Source organism: Idiotropiscis lumnitzeri, chromosome 11, assembly GCF_059441095.1.
Source record: "Idiotropiscis lumnitzeri isolate Australia: NSW breed Sydney's pygmy pipehorse chromosome 11, RoL_Ilum_1.0, whole genome shotgun sequence".
Lineage (NCBI taxonomy): Eukaryota > Metazoa > Chordata > Actinopteri > Syngnathiformes > Syngnathidae > Idiotropiscis > Idiotropiscis lumnitzeri.
In genome coordinates, this window is record NC_142401.1 from 7,189,430 (window position 1) to 7,213,149 (window position 23,720).

The 23,720-nt window shown below is 41.4% G+C and overlaps 2 protein-coding genes across 5 annotated transcripts; one reads left to right on the forward strand and one right to left on the reverse strand.

The window, feature by feature from the left end:
* Nucleotides 1-375: 375 nt before the first annotated feature.
* On the forward strand, nt 376-13,736 carry per3 (period circadian clock 3). Of its 3 annotated transcripts, none has more exons than XM_088308034.1 (22): nt 376-542; nt 4,545-4,940; nt 5,112-5,272; nt 5,352-5,470; nt 5,728-5,926; nt 7,135-7,186; nt 7,325-7,473; nt 7,600-7,678; nt 7,757-7,863; nt 7,976-8,132; nt 8,222-8,330; nt 8,448-8,576; nt 8,663-8,792; nt 8,880-8,991; nt 9,071-9,207; nt 9,288-9,452; nt 9,681-9,932; nt 10,018-10,880; nt 10,961-11,153; nt 11,423-11,609; nt 12,193-12,343; nt 12,428-13,736. In XM_088308034.1, exons 2-22 carry the CDS (start codon nt 4,666-4,668, stop codon nt 12,539-12,541), a joined length of 3,840 nt encoding a protein of 1,279 aa, XP_088164160.1. In that variant the 5' UTR covers nt 376-542; nt 4,545-4,665; the 3' UTR covers nt 12,542-13,736. The 3 variants fall into 3 exon arrangements, with proteins under 3 accessions (XP_088164160.1, XP_088164161.1, XP_088164162.1); XM_088308035.1 differs by having other exon boundaries at nt 8,663-8,771; XM_088308036.1 differs by lacking the exon at nt 12,428-13,736 and having other exon boundaries at nt 11,389-11,609; nt 12,193-12,338.
* Nucleotides 13,737-13,776: 40 nt separating this feature from the next.
* On the reverse strand, nt 13,777-23,212 carry LOC148327136 (matrix remodeling-associated protein 8-like). 2 transcript variants are annotated; one of them, XM_088308037.1, is made up of 12 exons: nt 22,997-23,212; nt 21,905-21,931; nt 21,148-21,456; nt 20,591-20,692; nt 20,376-20,509; nt 20,124-20,303; nt 19,509-19,650; nt 15,813-15,971; nt 14,996-15,020; nt 14,485-14,573; nt 14,341-14,409; nt 13,777-14,274 (listed from the first exon to the last, which is right to left on the reverse strand). In XM_088308037.1, the coding sequence occupies exons 1-12, from the start codon at nt 23,046-23,048 to the stop codon at nt 14,252-14,254; spliced, it is 1,311 nt and encodes a 436-aa protein (XP_088164163.1). In that variant the 5' UTR covers nt 23,049-23,212; the 3' UTR covers nt 13,777-14,251. The 2 variants fall into 2 exon arrangements, with proteins under 2 accessions (XP_088164163.1, XP_088164164.1); XM_088308038.1 differs by lacking the exon at nt 21,905-21,931.
* Between the last annotated feature and the right edge of the window lie 508 nt (nt 23,213-23,720).

Consider the following 23,720-nt stretch of genomic DNA (forward strand, 5'->3'; position numbering starts at 1 on the left):
TACTTGTCTGAGACGGTCCAATTCACATTTTAGTGAGGTTAGGTGGTTATTATCAAATTTCGATTGAATACAGAAATGCAATTTATTATATCTATATTACATCTAAAATCAACGCAATGTAATGTGAGACGCATGAACAGTTTTAACAGCAATGTGGTGAAAAAGTGGTGAAGACGCAAAGGCCTGTCGTGTTCTGCGCACGCGCGCTTTGCACTGTACTTGTTTTCCCTTAGTTACGTAACATGGAGGTCCACGTGAACCACCGCCGTCGTTTGAGGAACCAATATTTAGACACGCCTATAAATGATGCATCAACCATTCAAAGAACACATGCAAATTAAGTTGTCCAATCATTGTTTAGTGGGCGGGGTCACACTGATCCGGACTCACGTTGCACAAATGTGTCAAACGCACGGGAATACCAGGCGACTTAGCGTTGTGACTGAGATCGAATTAAAAATATTAAAAATAGTTTCATTACGATCAGACGACACGTTCACAGAAAAATACATTCAAGGGGAGGCACGTCTGTTGTTTCAAAGGTAAAATATTTCACCAAAAAATGCTTATGGTATGTTTTTGTCTACTGCTACTAGGTAAGCTGGCTAGCCACTTTGTCGAATGTGTTACCGTACATAAATGTGGAAGTCAATCTTGAAAATAATATTTGGTGTTCATTTTTTCATATAACTACTGGCTAACCTCGGATATTAAAATCATCATTTGAACTAAATCGAGCGTCTTCTTACGACGGTCGTCGATTGTCTTCGACGTGAAGCCGATAAGTAGCTAACGTTTAGTAACATTTCTGTCATAACGCAGCGGACGGTAGAAAGCTGTTACTATGAAAGCATATTTGAAATAAATTGCAGCCTTTGAGTACAATGGAACCGAACCCTTAAAAAATCCTGTCGATCCGAGTGGATAAGAAACTGTCATCTTACTTCCGCACCTACGTCACGTTTTTCATAATTTATGGAATTTAAAAGATTCTCTTACCCATTGGTTTATTATCGTTATCATTAATATTATTCTTATTTTTTTCTCAATGTTTTCTTTCATGTATGTTGGGTTGTAATCAATGCAGTTAATGCAGTTATATGTTGTTCCGGAGGGGGCTTGGCCCGTGCAGACGTTGACAAGGTTTTTTTTTCTTTTTTCTTTTTAAAGTTGTCTGGATAAATGTGGGGAAGGGGCCTTGAACTTTCAAAAGGGGTCAAGTTTGCTTTGAAACAGCCTCAAGTGTAGTCTGCTGTCTCTGCTTTGAAAAATATCAGATTTCTTTTGTCGTAAAGCAGATACAGAGGCTGCAGTTCTCCCCTGTTTAGAAATGATATTTTTTTTTAAGTATGGAAGACCAAACTGTTAAAAAATAAAATAAATAAATAACACCCTCATTTGAATATGTTTTCCATATGCGTTTCATGCTGACAGCGTGAAATAAATAAATATGATTGCAGAGCAATTTTAATGATTCATTTGATATTTACTTCAATGTGTATTTATTTTTGTGTTTTACACATCTTCAATTTAGTTTTTTTGAATTTTTGTATTTATTGAGACTTTTAGGCGGCACAGTAGCCGACAGGTTAGCACGTTCGCCTCACAGTTCAGAAGTGCAGGGTTCGATTCCAGCTCCGACCTTCCTATGTAGAGTTTGCATGTACTCCCCGTGCCTGCGTGGGTTTTCCCCGGCCCTGCGATTGGCTGGCAACCAGTTCAGGGTGTACCCCGCCTACTTCCCATACACTTGGGAAAGGCTCCAGCACACCTGCAACCCTTGTGAGCAGAAGCGTCTCGGACAATGGGTGCATTTAGACTTTTTATTAATATTTATGAAAAAAAAATTCATTTTTATTGCCATTTGTTATTTTTTATATAAAAGTTTTCCATTTTTTATATATCTATTTTTTCAGTTTTATTCATTTATTTATTATTTGGGATGTTTTGGTCCTCCATAAGTCTTGTATGTCAATCCTTAACATTGTGCACTTACTTTATAGTAGCAATATAATGATCTCGCTTCCAAGGCAGAATTGTCCTCATTTAACACCATGTCACACTATTGGGTTACATAAAATAGTTTAGAGAGCAGGTGGTCACTTTGATGACGAGCATAAAAATCAAACACATCATGCCAAGATTCACACAAGTGGATGCTCTCAAAACCATCAACATCATTTGGTATGAGGTGGTCTGGGAATTATACAAACAATGCCTCTCATGCCTTTTACACCAAGTACCTCCTAAAAAAAATACTTAACTCTCAAATTATCACCAACATGACAACATAAACTATCATCGTCGTGGACCCAAGTGTTTTGTAACTAAAACAAGCTGAACTTAAATAATGCATGACTGAAAGTACGTTTGCTAGGGAATGCCTATTTGTATTTGTGCTGATTTCCTGTTCTAAACATGAAGCACTTGCCAAAAAATCCTGCATGTCCTTAGTGTGCAGCCTCCCTGAACAATTTTATTTCCACGTTTGTGTTGAGACTGATGAGAAGTGAGGCAGCCAAACAACGCTCTCATGTGACTCTTCAATCACTGTGTTGGCTTTGCCAAATGGAGACCATAAGGTATCCTGGACTTGTTTTTACAATGCCATTTTGTGATTGTGATTTTCTATCATTTATTTTTTTAGGATTACGTGTTATACTCCCAGGCATTACACAGCATATGAACAGGTGGTTTGTTTTGGTGAAGAGGAAATACTTAAATTCAGTCTTATCCGGTCTGCTTGTGTCCTCAAGGTCAAGGCTGATCATCATCATCATACTTGCACCTCAAACAGCAGTGTTTGAATATGTTAAAACGTCTTCCTCTCTTCCAAATTGAGCTCCCTGATTATGTAATCCTGTAGAGACTATGCAGGATATTTCCACTGGCTTCTGTTTGAGTTTTTTGGGCGCGCTGTGGTTATAACAAGATGACGCACACAAAGGGCAATTTTTTATTTGATTTGATTTGATTTTTTTTTTTGATGAAAGAAATGCAACCCTGGTCAAGCATTTTACATTTTTTACCACCTTCAATGTGACCTATGACCTGGACAGCTCAATTGAAAAACAAGATGACGAATGATTGAGGGGGATTTCAAATGAAAACTTTCTTGCAGCATCTTTGACTTTTATTTCATCATTCAGCTATTTGCGGTCGAAATATATCAGCGTGGTATATCTTGCACTAGCAAAATGTGTTTTACTTTTTGGTCAAAATGCTTCAAATCTATCAGGTTACAAGGCTCTCAGATCAGCCCACAGATGTTTTTTTTTTTTTTTTTCTAATTCTGGTTTCAACTCTGACTTTGCCGTTACAAATCCTTAATCTTATTATACTGAAGACATTCTGTTGTTGATTTGGATTTGTGCTCTGTGTTATTGTCCTGCTGAAAGAACGTTCCTCTTCATCTACATCTTTCAACAGAAGCCTGAAGCTTTTGTGCTAACACTGACTGGTATTTACAACTGCTTATTATTCGCTCCACCTTTACAAAGGCTCTGGGACCGCAACTAATTCTTCTCATATGCATTTTGCGGCCTTAGTTCACTTCTTAGCTCAGGGATTATTTTTTTTTTTTCTCTCTCCACCCAAGCTGTTATTGCGAGAATGATGGAAGTTTAGGATCATGTCGCTACTTAAAGTAGATACCTAATATAAAGAGAATTAAAAAAATATATAGATGAAGTGCAAGAAGCTTCGTTGACGCAATTTATAATAAACACTTATTTAATATAGCCCAACAGCGTGTTAGGCGAGAGCGTATGGTGTTTGTAGCAACGGCAGCCTGCTGTCGCCATGACAATGGTAATGTAGTGCTGTAGTACACTTAGCGCATTTGTTTGTGCAATGTCGGCGGACACTTGAACGCAATTAATTAACCGATAACTCATTGATTATATCAATCAACAGCTATTTTTGATAATCTGTAAATCATTCAAATTGGCGACATCGCTTTGAACGCTTGGCCGCCACAAGCCAGTTATCCCTGTGGTAACTTTTCTGACACCTCCTGCATGAAACCCAAAAAGCCAGAAGGACCGTGTGGCCCCGCTTTCTCGGCCTGTACTCATACTGAAAATCAAGATCGAGCGAGCTTTTGCCCTTCTGCTCTGCCAAGGTTTGGTTTGCCTTGATGGCGGTTTGAATAGCAGAGATTTAGGTGACCAAAAATAAAAACTTTTCTGAGAAATATTGGTGGATAATAACCTCACTGTGGAGATGACACTTTTTTTTTTTTTTTTTTTAATAACTCCTGTTAACGTCAGTGTTTTCTCAAAATCTTTAGTCAATAGTGTGTTTTGGACAACATTGTCACAAGGTTTGATCCTGACAGAAGAACTTGTCTATCGAACTTTTGAAAAGGATCCATTAAGGATTGAAATCAAAGGCTAAAGTAAAGTAAGACAATTAATGGGCACTTGTGAGAGTCAGTGAGAATAAAGATTTGCTGAGAAGGTCCCATAGCACGTTGGTCCCCGCAAAGTAAAACCATGTGAAGTCTTGTTATTAAAATCGATTTTTATCCTCTAAATCTGCAGCGCTGAAGACAAACCACATCTGCGACATTCCACTCGGATCAAAGGACCCCATGGAACCCATTCCTGTTGTTGATCACATGAAGACACCTGTTGACCAGGGTGATTGGAGGAATTACCACTGATGTGTGACCTAAGCGAAGAGATGCCCACTGGTGACAGCGGCCCGGATGGAGAGGAACCCGTGATACCTTCGGCAACAGGAGGAGGTGGCATGGAAGACAGGATGTCATTGGGGCAGCAGGTCAGACGGGCTCAATCTACAAGTGTCAAGGTTAACGCGTGTCAAGAAGTGGCGCAGGAAGACGAGGAGATGACTAGCGGGTCGCACGACCTCGCTTCCCCGGACAATCACAGCACTGGAAGCGCCACAGGATCCACCTCGGCCTCCACCAAGAGGTATTATAACGAGCGAGAACAGATTATAAGAAGAGTATTGAACAAGTCTCATCATTTCTGATCACATTGTCATCCTTTGAAATGGCCAAACATGTCTGCACACGCACGCACACACACTCCACTCGGAGCTTCTTAACGCCGCATCCTCCTCATGCGTCTGTCTCTGTGCAGCAGTGTGAATGCAGATGGGAGTAAAGGTGAGGTCCACAAACAGATGATGAACACAGTAGCTGAGATGAAGAAGAGGCTTCCTTCTGACAAACGCAGCCGTAGCAAAGCCAGCACTGTCGAGGCCTTGCATTATGCCCTCAAGTGTGTCAAGCAAGTGCGAGGTAACCTGCTGCAGAATGAAACCTCTCGTATGATTCTCAGCCAGATGTGTTTATAACTTGCATATATCACTCTTTGCAGCCAATAGCGAGTATTACAAATTGCTGATGCGAAATGGCCAGGAGGAGAAGAGCAATGCCACCGTTTGTACTCGTGAAGAGCTGGAAAGAGTCACCTCAGAACACACCTTGAAGAACACGGTACACATGACATTTGCCACTTGTCATCATTCTCACCGCAATCTGCACTCAAATGTTACACTAATTCAACACGATCGATTTTCTTGTAAACTGATCTTGATTTGCATCATAATTGCGCAAACTCCGCACACGTTTGCCTGTGTCCTTATTTTTGCCTTACACCTGGGTGGGTGTGTGAGTGTATATGTGTTTACTGCTTTTTGTGTGTGTGTGACTTTGCTTGCGTGTGCGCGTGCGCTTTCTGTGTCCTTACACAGGACTCTTTCGTGGTGGTCTTCTCCCTGTCGAGCGGCCGTGTCCTGCATGCGTCCGAGCAGGCTCCCAGCATCCTGTGCTGCAAGAGGAAGTTCCTGGAGTCGGCCAAGTTTGTGGAGTTGCTCTTCCACCAGGATGTCAACGTATTCTACTCGCATACAGCGCAGCCGCATCTCCCGCCCTGGACCAACTCGCACACAGGTATACTTGATTTTTTATTATTATTATTATTGATTTTTTTTATGACTGATGCTTCCGCCATGTCCAAATGCATGACGATGAGAGGTGTTGTGCTGAGGTGGAACATAGCCCATTACATTTGGGTGAACAATCCTGACATAGGAAGTTATTTTCAGTGTTTGTTTAATATGGTGTGAATGGAATCGAATACAGTGTCTGATATAAACGGACTGCCTGTCTGACCATCCTGCGACATCCACCATGAACCAGAAAGTGCGAATGCATGTTAGGCACACAGCCAAGTTTTACATTGGTCTTGCATGTCAAAGTTGGAGATTTTGACCAGTATTACCAGTCTGTTGAATCATAATGATGAAGAGCTGGTGGGAACAGAAACATTATATTTGGAACTGGAACATTTTTTTGGGGGGGTTTAACCGCCATGTTCACATTGCTGCACAATTGCTTTGGTTGTCATTTAAAGGAACAAGGAAGCGAGAAATAAATGTTCTACCCGAAACACAAAGGATGAAACGTTTAGCCATTAACTTCATTTGAGAACTCACCTCTTGCTTTCTTTTTGGACTTTCTGCACTCTCCAGGATTTTTTCCATGGTTCCTTTTTTTTCCCCCCCTTCTTCCTCCCCCAGTTTGGGAATTTTCTGTCCGAAAAAATAGTCCCCAAACCACCATCATTCCCTCCCCTTGTGTTTCCTCTTCCATGACGAGTGTTACTGCAATTGTTTTTTCGACATCTATATTTGATCATGTGACATTTCTGACTGAGGGCTAAATTCTAGATCGGTGGTGGAACCGAACCTTTCTGTGGTGTGCTGTTTAAAGATTTTCAACACACATAGTTAGACCACAACTGTTAAAAGCCTGATTTATTTATTTTTTTAATATTCATGTGTGGTATCTGTCATAGTCTATTCCAATTTGAAATATCCTAATGAGCGTATCAGGCTTGATTTTAGTGCAATGAGCAGAAGTGAATCATTGTAGGAATGTGTTCAATTTCGACTCAAAGCAGATGCTGTGCATTAGAGTGAATAGTGATGTTCACGAGATAATATAACTCTCCTGGTTGTTTGCCAAATAGAAAAGGTTAAGTGTTGCACTCTTACATATGCTTTCTATTGTATTGTAAAGTGGTTGTGGTGGTTGCACGTATCTTAATGATTGACAAGATGAAAATAAACGTCATTTTTTTGTGGCTACCTCCACAGCGGGAGTTCTATTTGACTCTGCCCAGGTCAAGTCTTTCTTCTGCAGAATCAGGTCAGCATTCATGTTACGACGTGATTTAAAAAAAAAAAGAATGTAACAAAGCTTTTGTTGAAAAGTGCTCAAACCGCAATTCTGTAATTGTTTTATATGGTGACTTCTACATGACAGAACTTGCTCTTTGTGTTTCAGAGGTGGCAAGGATCGCGAGGGTGAGATGCGCTACAACCCATTTCGCGTCACTCCTTACCTGCTGAAAGTGCAGGGAACAGGGAGCAGTGGGGAGGAGGAAGAGCTGTGCTGCTTGGCACTGGCTGAACGCATCATTTCAGGATATGAGGGTAAGAATAATTTGCACCTTATACACTACACACATTCTGCTTTACAACCAATGCTATTTCCATAATTTCTACCTATAACTGGTTAATGTTTGAAAAATTAATGGTAGTATGTATTATTTACACCAGCACCTCGGATCCCAATGGACAAGCGCATCTTTACCACCACGCATTCACCTGGCTGTGTGTTCCTCGAAGTGGACGACAGGTCATTACCCGTTCACATATCAGTTAAGAATGCTCTTGACCATCAGGTTAATTCAGCTCATTTGGTGGCGTCCCACAGGGCAGTGCCATTGCTAGGATACCTCCCTCAAAATCTGATTGGCACGTCGTTGTTAACCAGCATTCATCCAGACGACCGTGCCCTCTTGCTGTCTATGCACCGAAAGGGTAACGTTTGACTCGCTTGGGCTGCTCTCTGGCCAATTCTGGATGACTAAAACTTTAAACGACTAGTTTTTGTGTTTTTAATAGTTTTTTTTCATGATACCTTTTTATATAGTGTTGAAGTATGCGGGTCAGTCACCGTTTGAACACTCGCCGGTTCGATTGCGCTGTCAGAATGGGGACTACATCACATTGGACACCAGCTGGTCCAGCTTTATCAACCCTTGGAGCCGCAAAGTGGCCTTCATCATAGGACGCCACAAAGTCAGAACGTAAGCAGGAACAAAACAAATTCACAACCACGCAGTGGAAAATGAATTGTGTGAAAAAACTCGGAATGTATTTTTTTTCTTTTGGTTAGGACTCCACTGAATGAGGATGTGTTTGGTGCTCCGAGTAAAGTGGATTTAATTGTGACCCATGAAGAAATTAAAGATTTGCAGGCCAAGATCTATAAGCTCTTCTTGCAGGTGATTATTAAACGATTATACGTGATATTACTCATCCATTAATTGGGTTCATAACACTGCTAAGGAAATTCTTCAGGGTTTTTGCTCAGCTTCATTAATGAACGCTTCTACCCCCAGCCTGTCCATAACAACGGTTCCAGTGGTTACGGCAGTTTAGGAAGTAACGGTTCACATGAGCATTACATCAGCGTTGCTTCTTCAAGCGATAGCAATGGGAACTTGTGGGAGGACTCACACCGGGAACCTGTAAGTCACGTAATCACCGCATGCTTGTTGTGAACCGTCAGCGTTGAAGCTAGGGTGAATTAAATTCCTGGTTTGTGTCCTTGCAGATGACTCTTCAGCAAATTTGTGCAGATGTGAGCAGAGTCAAGAATTGGGGAAAGCCGGCCTATTTTGATAGAAGCCACAAAATCGCGCTTGTTGGTAAACCCGCCCCAGGTAGCGCAAAGCAAATGCAAAGTATACAACGTCTGCGTTTCTAATGAAGTGTTTCTTCTTTTTTTTTTTTTTTTGAATGTTAGTTGAAATGACATTCTCGTTCTATAGCACACTTGGTTCCGGTAGCCTCCCACCCTGAGGTTGGGGATCCTGAAGAAAATAGGAAACAAACGCACATTCCCTCCTACCAGCAGATCAACTGTGTGGACAACATTATTAGGTATGTGTGGTCCTTGCGTCATCTTTATTGAAGCTCCCTCTCTGTTTATCAACTGTGTGTCTTTGGCGGTGTCATACAGATATTTGGAGAGCTGTACTGGACCAGCTCTAAAACGGAAAAGTGAATCTCATTCCCTAGCCACTTCTTCCTCATCCTCTACCTCTGAAGATGACAAACCTGCCAGAGCCAATGACACAGCTCAAGCTGCTTCCGATGGTAGAAACACTCATGTCCCAAGTCTTGTTATTTGAATGTTATTGCGTCTTGTTATTCTGAAATGTCTTCTCTCTGTCCAGTGGCAATGTTGGAAAGCGAGGTGTCGGTCGGGCCCAGCACAGCAGCCGTTGTTGGAGCTCCTCTTACAGACATCACCATGTCCACCAAGGCAATGAGTGTGGTCTCTGTCACCAGTCAGTGTTCGTACAGCAGCACCATCGTCCATGTTCCCCAACCTGAATCAGGTATGTACAGCACACGCTCTGAATGGATATCGATTTGGAGAACAAGCTGCAATTAAAATTTTGTAGTTTTTGCTCTACATGCTATTGCACCATCCTCATATTTTTTTAAGACGTGTCTAAAAAGCTTTGTCCCTGTATAGTATTGTACACAATGTTTGGTCTTCTAAAATGAATATAATCTGATAACCCCGTTTATTAATTTCTTTGGGGGTGTATTCCTCTCAACAGAGGCTACGGCCCTGGAGGACGTGCCAATGGGCAGCGAGCCAACTGATGCCGCTCCAGCCTTGGGCCGCCCTGCGCCAAGCCCTGCCACTGAGGAGCGACGGTTTGTCGGTCTCACCAAGGAGGTGCTTTCAGCTCACACGGAAAAGGAGGAGCAAGAGTATGTGGACCGATTACGCAATCGCATTCTCCAGAGCCCCTACAGTTTCTATCTCCAGCTGGACAACAGCTCCATGGCTCACTCTCAACACAGAGGTTTGTGTTGACAAATACAAATGGATGATACACAAATATATTTGTGCGTATTGAAATGCTCTGTTTAACATAAAATTTGCAACAGGTGAATATCCACGTCCAATGAACGTTGGACTGAACCGCTCTCGAAGAGTGAAGCCCAGACTTAGACGGCCGAAACCCGTGGGCTCTTCAGACAGCTATGCCTCGCCACCTGGACCTTCTCGGCGCGTCCCAGACTCCTCTTGGCCCTCGTCAGAATCCTCCCAACCACAGATGGCAGCGCCCTACAATCAACCTGCCCCACTTCAAGCGCCATTCTTTCCCATACTGGCGACCCAACCGGCCCCAGAGCAACCGCAAAGACTGCAACAGCTACCTGGAGCCCCTCCGATGGTGGTGCAACCCCCTGACCAGACACAGCTCAATTACAACTTCCACCTCATGCAGCAAAACCAGAACCTGCCAGGCATGCAAAATATACCGATGGAACCCATCCCGAATCTGCAGAATATCCCCACTTTTCACAACATGCAACCCATGGCTTCAGCCCAGAGCATCAACCCCTTCATGACACCTGTCATGGCTGTCATCCTGCCCAACTACCCAACTTTCACGTCAGGTTATCCATCCATTTACTCCCCTGCTACTGCCTCCATGCTGCCACAGGCACCCATCACCATGGCAGGATTTGTCCCTGGTGCCCCCTTTCAGCAACCCCAGTTCCAAGCCCAGCCTGTGCCCCAAACTCAGATCTCCTCTGGCCCTCTGCTCGGCTCACCCAGAGCCTGCTCCTCCGTCGGGGAAGAGGAGGAGACAGCGGACCCGCGCGCATTATTCTCCAGCTCACGCTCAAGCTCTCCACTTCAGCTCAACTTGCTGCAGGAGGAACTGCCCAAACCGAGTGAAGGACAGAGCAGCACTGGACACAATCTAGCGGAAAGTCTTCATGGACAGGGTGATAATGAGGTGATAGGCCAATGTCACTTTTCTATACAGCTCTGTTGCAGTCACACTCGGTTTATGACCGAACATTTTCCCCTCTCCAGGGTGATGCCCCGAGTGATTCTGGGAACCATGATGCTCAGTCCACATCCAGTGAGCTGCTCGACCTCCTGCTGCAAGAAGATGCGCGGTCGGGGACTGGCTCCAATGCCTCTGGGTCTGGATCGGGAGAGTCTGGAGGCTCACTGGGATCTGGATCTGGATCCGGCTCCAATGGAACCTCTACCTCACACACTGGTTAGAATCCTGACTGCACCAGTTTTTACATCACGCATTCATGGAAGTACTAGAGGAAGCAAAACCAAATGTTACCAACTTCATCGTTTAGCAGCAATGACACAACAACGAAAGTTTAGTGTTCTGTGATCATAATCATATATTTTATTCTTGCAAAATTAACGTGAGTGAATTCTTAAGCACTGCTAGTACTCATCTGTGGGTTAAAGGTGAACAAATTTGCTTCTTATAACAGAGGTGAATGATTGCCACTCTCTATGTGGTCACAGGCAGCAGCAACAGCAGCAAATACTTTGCCAGCAACGATTCGTCAGACACATCACGCAAAGCCCGCAAGAGCCTGGAAGCGCCAGCAGAGCACCCGCGCAGCTTCGACAATCAGGTGGAGAGCTCGCTGTGGAGCATGATCCAGCACACGTCGGAGCACGTCATGATGACGTACCAGATCCACACGAGGTACACACACACACACACACACGCGGCCCCCTACACTTTTCATTGCGATGTCGATGATTTAAAAAAAAAAAAAATCATCGGACTATCCTAGTTATTATATCATCTGCATTGTTTCTTCTTCACATGGAATAGGAATCCTGCAAATAGCGAAGAATAGTAGCAAGCTGATGGTCTCCCTAAAAATGTATACAATTACCTTTATGATTAGGTTCATTATACTGCAAATTATTATCCCAAAACACAGTTAATTTGGAATTAGTTTTAATTTTATTCTTAAAAACAAATGACACTTATATGATTTGGTGGAAAACTAAACAATCACACATATTCCAATTCCGTCCAACATCTAGCAACTTAGCACAGGAGTGAACCAATGTTCCGCAATCCGCTATTAACAACCAGGACAACTCTGTGATGTCAATGGTGATCACTAAATATTTTATAATGCAACTGTTTGAGACAAGGAGGAACTTTAAATTTTGTGTTCCTGGAATCTTGGTTTTGAAAGTTTGGTGTCACACTAAAAAAAATTGTGTTTTCCGGAGGTTCACTGTGTATTTAATTGATGTATTACCTCCTGCAGAGACCAGAGTAAGGTGTTGGCTGAGGACAGGGAGAAGCTGCGAGTGCTTCAGCCCCACCAGCCGTGGTTCAGCCAAGATCAGCGAGAGGAGCTGGCCCTTGTCCACCGGTGGATCCAGCAGCACACCATCCCACAAGAGATAGACACTCAGGTGGGATTGGCACACTCTCCCATAGTCATTCATGTCCGCTGCTCACCTAAACGTGCTTCTGAACCGTGATGCCGTGTCCCTCAGGGTTGTGTGACCTGCAGCGCCGGAGCGGGAGCGGCCCATTCACCTCCACCCCCAAACCCTGACAGCTCGTCCCCTCTGGAGGTCCTGGAGCCGGACTCCATTGTGGACACTTGAGAGCTGTGACCCCCAAATCACTCCCACCCTTGACAACGCCCACCATGCATCTTGTCTTATCAGGCCAGAGATTTTTTTCTCTGTTAGGCTAGCTTGATTTGTAAAGGGGGCAAGAGAGATGGGCATTTCAATTTACAGGTATTTCTGCACAGTCAGCCTGAAGCGACTGCGGTCATGGGACCATGACTATTATACCTCTCTCTTGTGTCGTGTTTCAACTCTATTCTCTGGCTACTTGGTGCCCAAGATGCCCCCTTGCAACCATGGTTCCTGCCCCCTGAACACAAACCCTGTGCACTCACACTGGGCCTGTGGGTCGGGTATGACCATGCGACAGGACAAAGACCATTCTGGCCCGGCCCAAGTATCTGAACCCAAGCGACACGCTTCATTGACAATGGAGTGACAGGTTGAAAGACTATTTTAGGAAAGCGGGTCTCATCGTTAACACCCCCTGAACATGAAGCACTGTGCGCACAAAGACATTGCTGCCCCAGTTTGTGCATCCCAACGCAAGCCAAGCACTTAATGTACATGATGTACACTTTGTACAGTACAATGTACCACATAAACTCCTTCCGTGACATCATGTCACACCACGGCGGATACACGGTAGATCGTTTTAAATGGTTGTCTGGATACAAAGACGTGCTGCTTTCTGTCAAATGATGCTCTTAATCTTATTCGATGAGTTGCTGCTGCAGTGTCATCTTTGTATTCCATCGGTTGATTGTCTGTCGTTGCAATGTTCGTTAGTTATGCGGACTCCTAAACAACAGCTGATAACACTATGATGATCATTTCAAGGGGAAATTTACAGCGCCCCAAGTTTCCTCATTCTCCCCCTAAAAATCCTGCCCTATCCTAAACTCACTGTACTTGAGTACATGTGATTGCGGGATTACTGACATGTTCCTTGTGTGTGCGTGCGTGTGTGCGTTTCCACTCGACTCTGAATGTTGTAGCTAGTTATGTGCTGCTGTAAGTGAGCGCGTGACTGCTGCTTCCTTCCACACAGTGGCCCATTTGTGCAAAACCAATCTGGTTTTCTTACCAATTTTAGATTAAGATTATATATCACAGTAGTTTTTGTAGGAGAGACGTGCACAAAACTTCAGTGTATAAAAGCCATTTGTCTTGAATTCAGGGACTGTTTGTGACACAAAGGAATGAATAAATGAATTATGATGTCTGAGCTTTTTAGTAGGTTTCATTGCTCGTCAATGAAAGACCGGTTGAGGAAAAAAAACAAACATTTTTAATACGTGATAAAAACGATCCACAAATCAAGCATACTAATGCATGTTACTGCAACATACTGAACAACAATTTGGAAGAGCACTGTCAGTATAAGGAGCCCTTCAATGTTGCTCTAGTCCAGAGAAAATAAAACAAGAGCAGATAAGTTTGAGAGATACATCAAAGCTGATGGAACAAACATTTACAAATGTACAATGGAGTCAGTATTGCACCTCCATTTTATAACATCAAGGTGGCACTGTGGTACCTTGTTGTACGGTGGATTAACGCGACATGATGAACAAAACAGTCATCGTGTTCGTGCCTTTAGAAATCAAGAGTGCTTGGGTTGTTTTGTGCTGTTTGGATGACACACTCGCATCTCTGTGGAGTCTCCCCTGCCAGAACTTTCAACAGTGTGGGTGTAACGAGCGGCCTCTGGACCAGCCAGTGACCCAATTGTCACTTCTCTCACTTGCGACACTTCTGCATCTCTGCAAAAGTTTAAACACAGTTCAATTAATTCCATTTTTTTTTTCTGTTCACAAACTACTTCGTACCTTTATCCAGATCAATGACTTTGCTCGGCGTGTTCATGTTGACCTCCTTCAGCAGGTTGTTCTTAAAGTCTTCAAATCACGAGAGGAAAACGAAAATGTTCATTGACTTAAATACAAGATGGTGCCGATTTTCTTTTCACTCACCAAGTCTGTCGTCCGGCTCCCTGATGGATGACGACGCCTCTGTAACATCCATCTCAAACTCATCTGAGCTGCTGCGACCCCTGTTGGACCTAAATGCAGGTAATGTGTTCAAGGCAGAGGTGGGAGTAAGTCACATAAATTCAATCTCAAATCCTAACCTCTCGAGCTAGTCCTAAATCACTAAATCTATACATCACTTGGATTAAGCAAATCACATAATCTTGCTCCGGCACTATAGAAAGTTGATTAAGATTTTCTTCAATATCGGTAATATCCATCTTTAGGAGCACATACTCTTATGCTCCTTGTCCTCAGCAGTAAAACTATTTAATTCAGCATTGACCCCACCAGTAGAAGTTTTTTTTTTTTTACTTTTTCCCTATACAAATGCTTTTTTTAATCCTATGATTATACAATTAAACCTTATTAGCAGCTACTGTGCCAGTGTGAGGCAGTAGTCAGAAAAAAATGTGTGTTTGCAGTATGTGGTGTTTTGCCAGTGCATACTCACCTTGTGGATTCCAGTGAATATAACTCTGAAACCAGAAACAAATCACAGAGAGAAATGTCATTTCTTGTCTGTCTATTAATTTACAACCACCAGCCACTTGATTAGTGCACAATTTTGAACTTCTCTTATGAGTTGCACGTTAAGAGTAGTCAGTATCAATGTAATGCAGGGTAATATTAAGTAAAAAATGAACAACGTGAATTTCTTTCTGTATTGTATTATATTATTATTGTGAGATTTCAAGTGGAAAATTAAATCATTGCATTTTTGTTATTACACAAATAATTTACTAGCAACTTGTTATAATTGTTTTAATTCCAACTTTTCTATTTAAATGCATTTATTTTTGCTTTACAACACCCCCAAAATTCTTTGAAATAATATATTCTATGTGCTGTTACTAATCTAAACGTGGCATTCTGATTAATATTGCATTTGTAGAATATCAGTTAAGCAAGAAAATGCACCAGTTTTTAGCCATTTCAGGGGGCGGCCATTTTGACACTTTCTGTCGACATAAAATGACATCACAGTTGCTCAGGGCTCGGGTAACGACCAATCACGGCTCACCTGTTTTCTGAAGCTAAGCCCCGAGCAACTGTGATGTCATTTTCAGTCGACAGAAGAGACAAAATGGCTGCCCTCTGAGATGGCTAAAAATGGGTGGATTTTAGTGCTTAACTCACATTACACAAACGCAATATTAATCAGAATGCTGTGTTTGGACAAGTGGGTCTGTCTTAGAATATGTTCTTTGAAAGAAATGTTTTGGGTTGACTTAACATTTAAAATGATAATTAATGAGTTAAATTCCGACCTGTTGTTCTACGTTTGCGAGTGATGAGGATGATGATGAGGACGACAAATGCCAAAAGGAGGAAGGCGGTGAGGACGAAGCCCAGAGGCAGAAGAAAGTGCTGTCTGTGGTCGGGGAAGACGACGTTGATGACCCGTGGTGAATCTCCTTTGTTAGCATCTGAAAGTTTAGGTAGGAAAACAACCTTGAGCTTCTTATTACCCAATCGAGCAGTGTGTCATCACAAGTGGAGAACAGCCACGTCGGATACACGTGCAGGTAAAGAAATTCATTTGGCGTTTTTGAGTCTTTTCTTCGTGTCTTCTTTTTAAATCTTTTTTTTCATTGCTATTTTTTTTTATTAGTAAAAGAGCAGCATTGTCACAAAGTTTGATTCCTAAGACACAAAAAGGACGCCGCCAGTGACCTGAACCAGAAGTCAAATTTACTATAAACGTGATATTTTATTTTATCACTTCTGAATGTGATATTTTACATATTACTTTCTAGTTACGTAACTGTGTTGCTCTTCTTTAATATAAAAAATACAATGAAAAAGTAAATAAATCCAAGAGTTTGACAAGATTAAGGATTTAAAAAAGAAGGCACGGAGAACAAATTGTTTCGGTTTGTTTGAGCAAACTTATAACGTTTTAACATGACAACCAATCAGTTTTAATTTACTTTAATCCCAAGTTTATTTTAGTCCAAACATGTATTAGCAAATCCTCTTCTCCTCTGTAAACTTACGTCTCCTGGCTGTCCTAAAATTATGAACTCATTTCCAGTTGGACTAAATAGTCAGCTGGCATGAGGTAGAGACGTTAACACTCCGCATATGTGAGCCAAAAGCAAACAGTCACGCCATATGACTCGTCGTTCTTTGCAGTAAAACCATAAACGATGATGAGTGCCAGTGAAGGAAGGCGGCACAGAGACATACTGAACTACTACTTGCCTATTTGGAGCATCCTTTTGTTTATTTCTCTAATTTGCCTCACTCGATTCAACGTTTGTTTGTGGATCCGCTGCTTCGTGCGCTTCTTCATCTAAAGACATGATAAAGGAAAGGAGAGCTGACCTACATTTAATTCTCTCCTTAATTTCAACTCTCACTCCCCTGTCTGTTTTTCACCAGCTGCTAGACACATGAAACGCACTCCACCTCCCCCCCACCCCTTTTCCAACCGAAAATACTTTCCTGACTAAAGAAGACAGGAAAATAAACCTGAGTATGTGGGATTCTCAGGGAGGAGAAAAAAAAGTCCAATACGCCTTCCAGGCTGTCAATGGGAGCCAAAGTCAACATGGCGGCAGACAGACAGAAAGAGAGACGGAGAAAAAAAAAAAGGAAAAAGACATAAGATAATCAGCCTTTATAGCACGCTTCATGTTTGGGTCCAACTTCCTGAAGCGTTGTGATAAAATGGAACCTCGTCGTCGTAAAATCTGGAATTGACCCAAAAGATAGAGGAAACATTCATAAAGTCTCTAAAACTTAAAGGTTGAACCAAAATGGCACCAGAGATAATGTGCGATGATAACAGTGGAACCATCTGCTCTGAACATTATTTCTAGTAATAAGGCAATAACAGATTTAAGACCAGAAAGTCAGCTGTGTTACGGGAGATGTCATGGAAACGACTTTTTAATTGTTTACTCAGAGTTGGATCCACCCCACTAAATGGAAAATTAAACAAGTACATTTTTTTGTGATCTGCCTCTATTAGAAAATGTGTATCTAAAAACTGTGTTAAATTGATAAAAAAAAAAAAAAAATGTCATCTAATAGTTCTCCTTTACCCACTGGTCATTGTTTCCATCATGATGTGTTTTGTTCTGACAAGAGCGTTCAGTACTGCATGTTGTCAGTTCCCAATGGTACGATTCTAAAATGGAAAACTGACGTGTAGAGTTAAGCTGGTAAAGCGCAGTGTAAAAGTGACATAGGTCAACAGTTATAATTATACAAAAATAAGATAAATCAATTTAAAAAAATGTTATATTTATCCACTCCATAATAAATCATAAATTATTATATGTTACATTAAGTCATTTACTACCATTGACGGATAAAGACGTTTTTTTTTTTTTACTCGGCTGATAGTGAATGAGTTAATACTGGATTCTCCTGTGTCGTTTTATATCACAAAAACATTTAATCAGGGGTGTGAATACTTTTTCTGTCTAGGCAAATACACGTTTTATTGTTGACTTTTTTATTAACAGCGGTTAACTTATTGTCTCACTTGCATGACCAATGAGAATATTAACGACTTACTTGCCTGTGAAGGGTTTCAGGTTGACTCTGGAACTGATTGTTTGTTCCTGTGTGAAACTTCTTACCGGGACTATTAAACTAAATTAAACTTTTCCTTTAATTATATATATATATAATAGTTATAATTAAATCATATGCGAAAAACAGTTTTTAAAAGGACGTTGGAGAGAGAGAGAGAGAGAGAGAGAGAGAGAGGAGGATTAATTGTGAGGGCAGAGATGGATTTCAACTCCTGTGGATAAAATTCTACTGGAATGAGATCATATTGGCATAGACACACACATGCACACACACGTACACGCACGCACGGATTCAACCACAGGAATTTCTCCGAAACCTTCTGAATGATTTTGCCACATTTCTACATCTCCCATTATCAGCTCCGTCTCAAAACAGACTGTGTGCATTCACTCGTTTCTTCTCTTCTTCTTTGCTATACTGAGAAATGTGAACGCAGAAACGTTAACATCAACAGAAGAATGTTGTTGATGCAACCAAAACAAAGCCACTTCCTGTACACACACAAACTTGACTCAGGATGAGAGCAAGCAATTAAAAGTCCGCAATGAGAAAGGCTTTTTTTTTTTTTTTGTGGCGGGTAAGCAAGGCCTTACATGGAAACTGGGTGGTGGTGCATGTGCGGTTTTGGGGGCTCTGGCGTCAGACAAGCTGAGAGAGCAAGAAAAAGCAAATGAAACAAACAGAAAAAGGGGCTTTCTCACGTTGAGGAGGTGGAAGGTGAAGTCACTGCAGTTTGTCACGGAGAAAGAACAGATGTGAAGTGTTGTATTCTTTTTGCTCTTAATTGTACTCATGATAGTTTTACTTCAAGTCTGTTAAAGCGCTCACAGTGACCTGGCGTGTGTGTGCGTGCGTGTGTGTGTGGGGAAACAGCAAGAGAGAGTGAGGGAGGGGGGGGCTTAGTACACATTGGTGAGTAATCACTTTTACTGTACTTAGTTTTTCAGGGTCAGTTTGAGGGTAAAGATTTGCTTCTTTTAGTTTTTGATAACATAAGCGATGGAATGTAGAACCATGTGATGTGCCTCAGCCAATCAGGAAGGGCATACAAAAAACCAAAGCCAATTATACATAATTAATTAGTTTTTTTTCATATCCACAATTTTCTGTCAGAAAAACAAATGTGCTGTGAACTCCCAAAAATTAAAAAGGTTTGTCAAATGCTTTATATATATATATATATTTTTTTTATTTTATTTATTTATTTATTTAAATTTATGTATTTATTTGATTTATTTTTTTCTTTTTCTTGTCTTAGTCACCATCCATTATTAAAAATAAAAATCATATTTGTATATTGATCTGGGTTAAGTCTAAATATTGATATCTAGGCTTCATTTATTGAGCGATTGCATGACATTTTTATAACACCTCAGAAAAACACAAATGTTATAAATATTGTAATAACGGTTTACCTTTGTCTGCACTGGGCAAAGCTTTAGCTGGGACGGTGGCGTGAATCACCGGTGGTTCCACAGTGACCTGAAACTGTCTCCTCTCATGCAAACCACAGTAGTGATGATGAAGGTGGCATGAGTACAACCCCTGGTCGGTGACCTAAGCAGTCAGCACACACACACAAACAGCTAAGTTCGACAGTCAACAACAATGGTGTACACTTATATAGCGCTTTATCCACACCATATGGTTCCCAAAGCGCTTTACAAATTCCCACAGGCCAATAGTATTCAGAGAATTCAAAACAGCCACATGTGCGCATTTGGGTAATGACATATTATGTGCTGCACGTCCTCTATATTTCCTCAAAGTTTGATACCGGGATTTTTGTCCACCCGGTTTCCCCACAAATAGCACAGACTGAATTTTATGAAGCACCTTTGGACGTATAAGGTCTCGTTTGTTTTGATATTCTTGTTTCACTTCATTAAACTCAATATAAATACGAGCAATAAAATTGGACTTGACAAGTGCTGCATAAATAAGGACTCTGGAAACATTTTGTACATGTGCCAAAAATTTACCGTTACTCTGGCGTTTGACGCAAAAATCCCATTTGATACAAACAGTACCTGCAGATCAGATATGGTAAGTGAGAAGTCTCCCTCTGAAAAGGCCTGATTGCTGATGTTCATCTTCTTCCGGAGGAACGAGGGTCCGTAGCTACGCTGCTCCCCCGAGGCGTACAGGTCCACTAAGCGGTCTGCGCGATCGTGGTAGATTCCCGGCGACTGACGGTCCCAGTGGACCACCTGCGGGTCACAATTTTTTTTTTTAGTCATGTCTATCCTATAGGGCCTAAAGATGACGTCAGACAGACCCACCTGCTGATCCTCCTCTTCGTTGCTCCAGTCTGTCCACACGTTTCTCCTGTTGATACACGGCAGCACCACAGTGCTCCCCAGCAGCACCACGTAAACGGCTTTGTGGCCATCCCAGTAGCGCTGCTCTTTACGACCTGGAGGAGTGCATAGAAAGGTCAAAGGTCCGCTGTACCCCGTTACTTTATTACGCTTCCGGCTTGGCGATGGCGACGTACGTGATTTGGTGACATTCAGTTGCACTCGGACCGTCTCATACAAGTGGCAGTAGAGATGGTGGAGGTTACAAGAGTACAGACCTTTGTCGTTCATTGTCACATCTGTGGACGACAAATGATTTTGATTTAGGAAGAACAGAAAAATATTGATTAAAAGTTAGGGATGTTTGATACCACTTTTTATTAGCACAACACCAGTACGTGTACCGATACTGATAACCGATACCTTTGATAAATACAATTAAATTTGACACCAAAACAAACAATTATTAACAAAGACCTTTTTTCCGAGGCAAATTTTGATTTGTAGATGTCCAAACTGCCACTGTATAGCGCCAACTATGGCCTTGGAGGACTTCGTCAAAATCCGATTTTTTTTTTTTTTTTTTCACTTTTACTAAAACAGCCTTCACAAGTAAAATAACGTTGGTATCAGTCCTCGTCCATCTGGAAGAAAAATTATTCCTGGTACATTTAATATACAAACCGAGTGTACTGGCCAAAACATTAGGTACACTATATAGGTTTGCAAAGATAGATAGATTTGTGACTGTGACCTTTGATGATCAGTGAGAAGTTTCCGTCCTTGAAGGCATTCTGGCTAAGGCCGACTCTTTTCAGGTTGTAGGAGTTGTATATCCGCTGCTCCCCTGCAGAGTACATATCCAGCACTCGCTCCATGTCGTTGTCCAAATGGGCCCGGAACACGTCCCAATGGAGCACCCGCTGTCTGTCCCTAAGGTTGTCCCTGGTCCATACCATGCGACCGCTGATGCACTGTAAGGTCACGCTGGAGCCGGCCGGGGCGCTCACATTGTAGCCTGCCGCCACAACGCTGCTGCTGCTGCTTTCTGACTGGCCTTGCACTGAGGACAAAAGGAAATGCACACAAGAGGACATGTTGGGTTAGGAAAGCATATTGGGACAAAGCAAGTGTGGTATTGTGAGCCTTCTCTAAGGTCTTTGTGAAATGTCATGTTAGATCACAGTGATTTCAGTTTGAATAATAGCATGCCGCTGTTTTTTTTTTTTTTTTTTTGTATTAGCCCACTGTCTGAACTTTCTTTCCTGAAGACTAGATTCTGACGTTCTCACCGAGACAGAAAGAAAATGACTCATTTTATTTAACTTGTCTGGTCAGCAGATTAAAAGACCAACAACATTTCTTTCTTTATTATTCTCAAGTTGCAGTCCCTCGTCTGAAATCCACTGGCACCCACATCACACACTTTGAAAAACCGCTGTTTAAAACCACATGCACACACACTGAAAAACACGCGCACACACATACACGTTCATACAGTTGTAACACACCTGCAGTGAAGAAGTAGATCAGAGACACTGAAAGACAACCACATTTAAATCACATATGAAGCCATTATTATCTTTTTGTAACAGGAAAGTTGAACCATTAATGTAATGTCACAATTTATTAGTTAGTCACTCTTATAAAGAAACAAAGTTTGGGCTAGACTGTGCACAAGAGGCTGGGTACTCTCTGGACGGGTCAGCACACTTTCAAAACACAGTCATTTATGTTGGAAAACTTAAAAATATAAATGACAGACATTGATGGAAACCATTTTAGTGAACACAACAAGGGAAGTAAGTTTTTTTTCTCCAAAACAATCTGCTCAGCTCTTTTTACGTTTATGTTTAATTTGTGGAGGTGTCAATAAGGTGCAACAATTCTGTAAACTTTTATTTCTTTGTCGTGAAATACAGGCAAGGCATTTTTCACAACAGAAAAACATAAAGTTGAATTGCCCAACTTAAAATGTTATGAGTTTCTTACCTTGAAATTTTGAGTTTACCCCGCCTTTTTTTTTTTTTTTAAAACAATGCAGTTGAAAGCAATTCATCCATTCACAATCACATTATGGACAATTATGAATTTTCAATGAACGTCACACATCATCATCAGTGTCACTTTTATGTATGACTTTGAATTAGGTGTATTTCAACTTAATTTTTTTTTTTTTTTTAATTATTTAACTGACAATACATATTTGTATTTAATTTGTAACGTGTGCATTCTGTGTTATTTTGAAAACATGAAGAGTTAGAAAATGAATTTGTTAAAACTCAAGCCATATTGATAAAAGTCATTAAAACGCAGCAAAATCAAATTTCTATACTTTCCACAAAATGAACTTCCAATTAGCTTTTGTGTTTTGTCCGTTTTGCAAGTTACAATATAAAAGGTGATATGTCATTTAATGATATCAAATGCCATACTCGTTCCAGTAAGGCTTTCTAACCGAAAGAGTCTAAAACATCATGATCAAACTATTAATAAATCATATTTGCATGCCCTTTAAAAGAGATTGTGAGAGGAAATAATGGGAATTTTCCCAGACATGGTAATGCATCAAATTAAATGAAGACATTAGCAGCCAAACTTACTGTGGATTAAAAGCAGAGCCTGCAAAAAGATCTCCTCTCTGAGGCTCTTCATCTTGCTTCTGTTTGATAGTAACAAGACCGCTTTCCAGGTTTAATACTTAATACTGAAAAGCAATCAGTCTTGTTTATCCATCCACCAACACGGCTTGTTAATTTTTGTGTGTGTTTAAAGAAGCCCAACTGCACTGAAGACTTCTGCACAGATCCAAAGTGAACTGTTCCCATCCGGAGAAATGAAACCTGACACAAGTAAGCCACTCCTCTCAGAACTTTACCCGAGACATCCCTGAGAAAATCCTGCAGTTCCGCTTGGTTCATTTGTGTTTTAGTTTTTTCAATTTGTTGACTTTTAACTTCTAATCATTCCCTTACTGTAGCAAGCCATCAAACACATGAAAAGCCCATTTTTGGTAAATGGTGAAATGTGAGGCTGGTTCTCGGTGGCACTCTATTCCTGTTGTGGAGCAACTATAATGGTTGTAAAGAGGGACTACTGGACTATGTTGATTCATGAGGTGGAAAACGCCTGACCATTGATGAAATAAAATCAGATGCAGAGATGATAATATATAGCTATGTATTAGGATCTCCATCCATCCATCTTTGTCTTTCTTATTCTTATTTAGTAATGGAATCGGGGAAATAGTGCCATCGTGTGGAGGTCCAGTTGCCAAACGTAAGAATAATACAAAAATAAGTTTAATATGATTCTAAACATCGATAC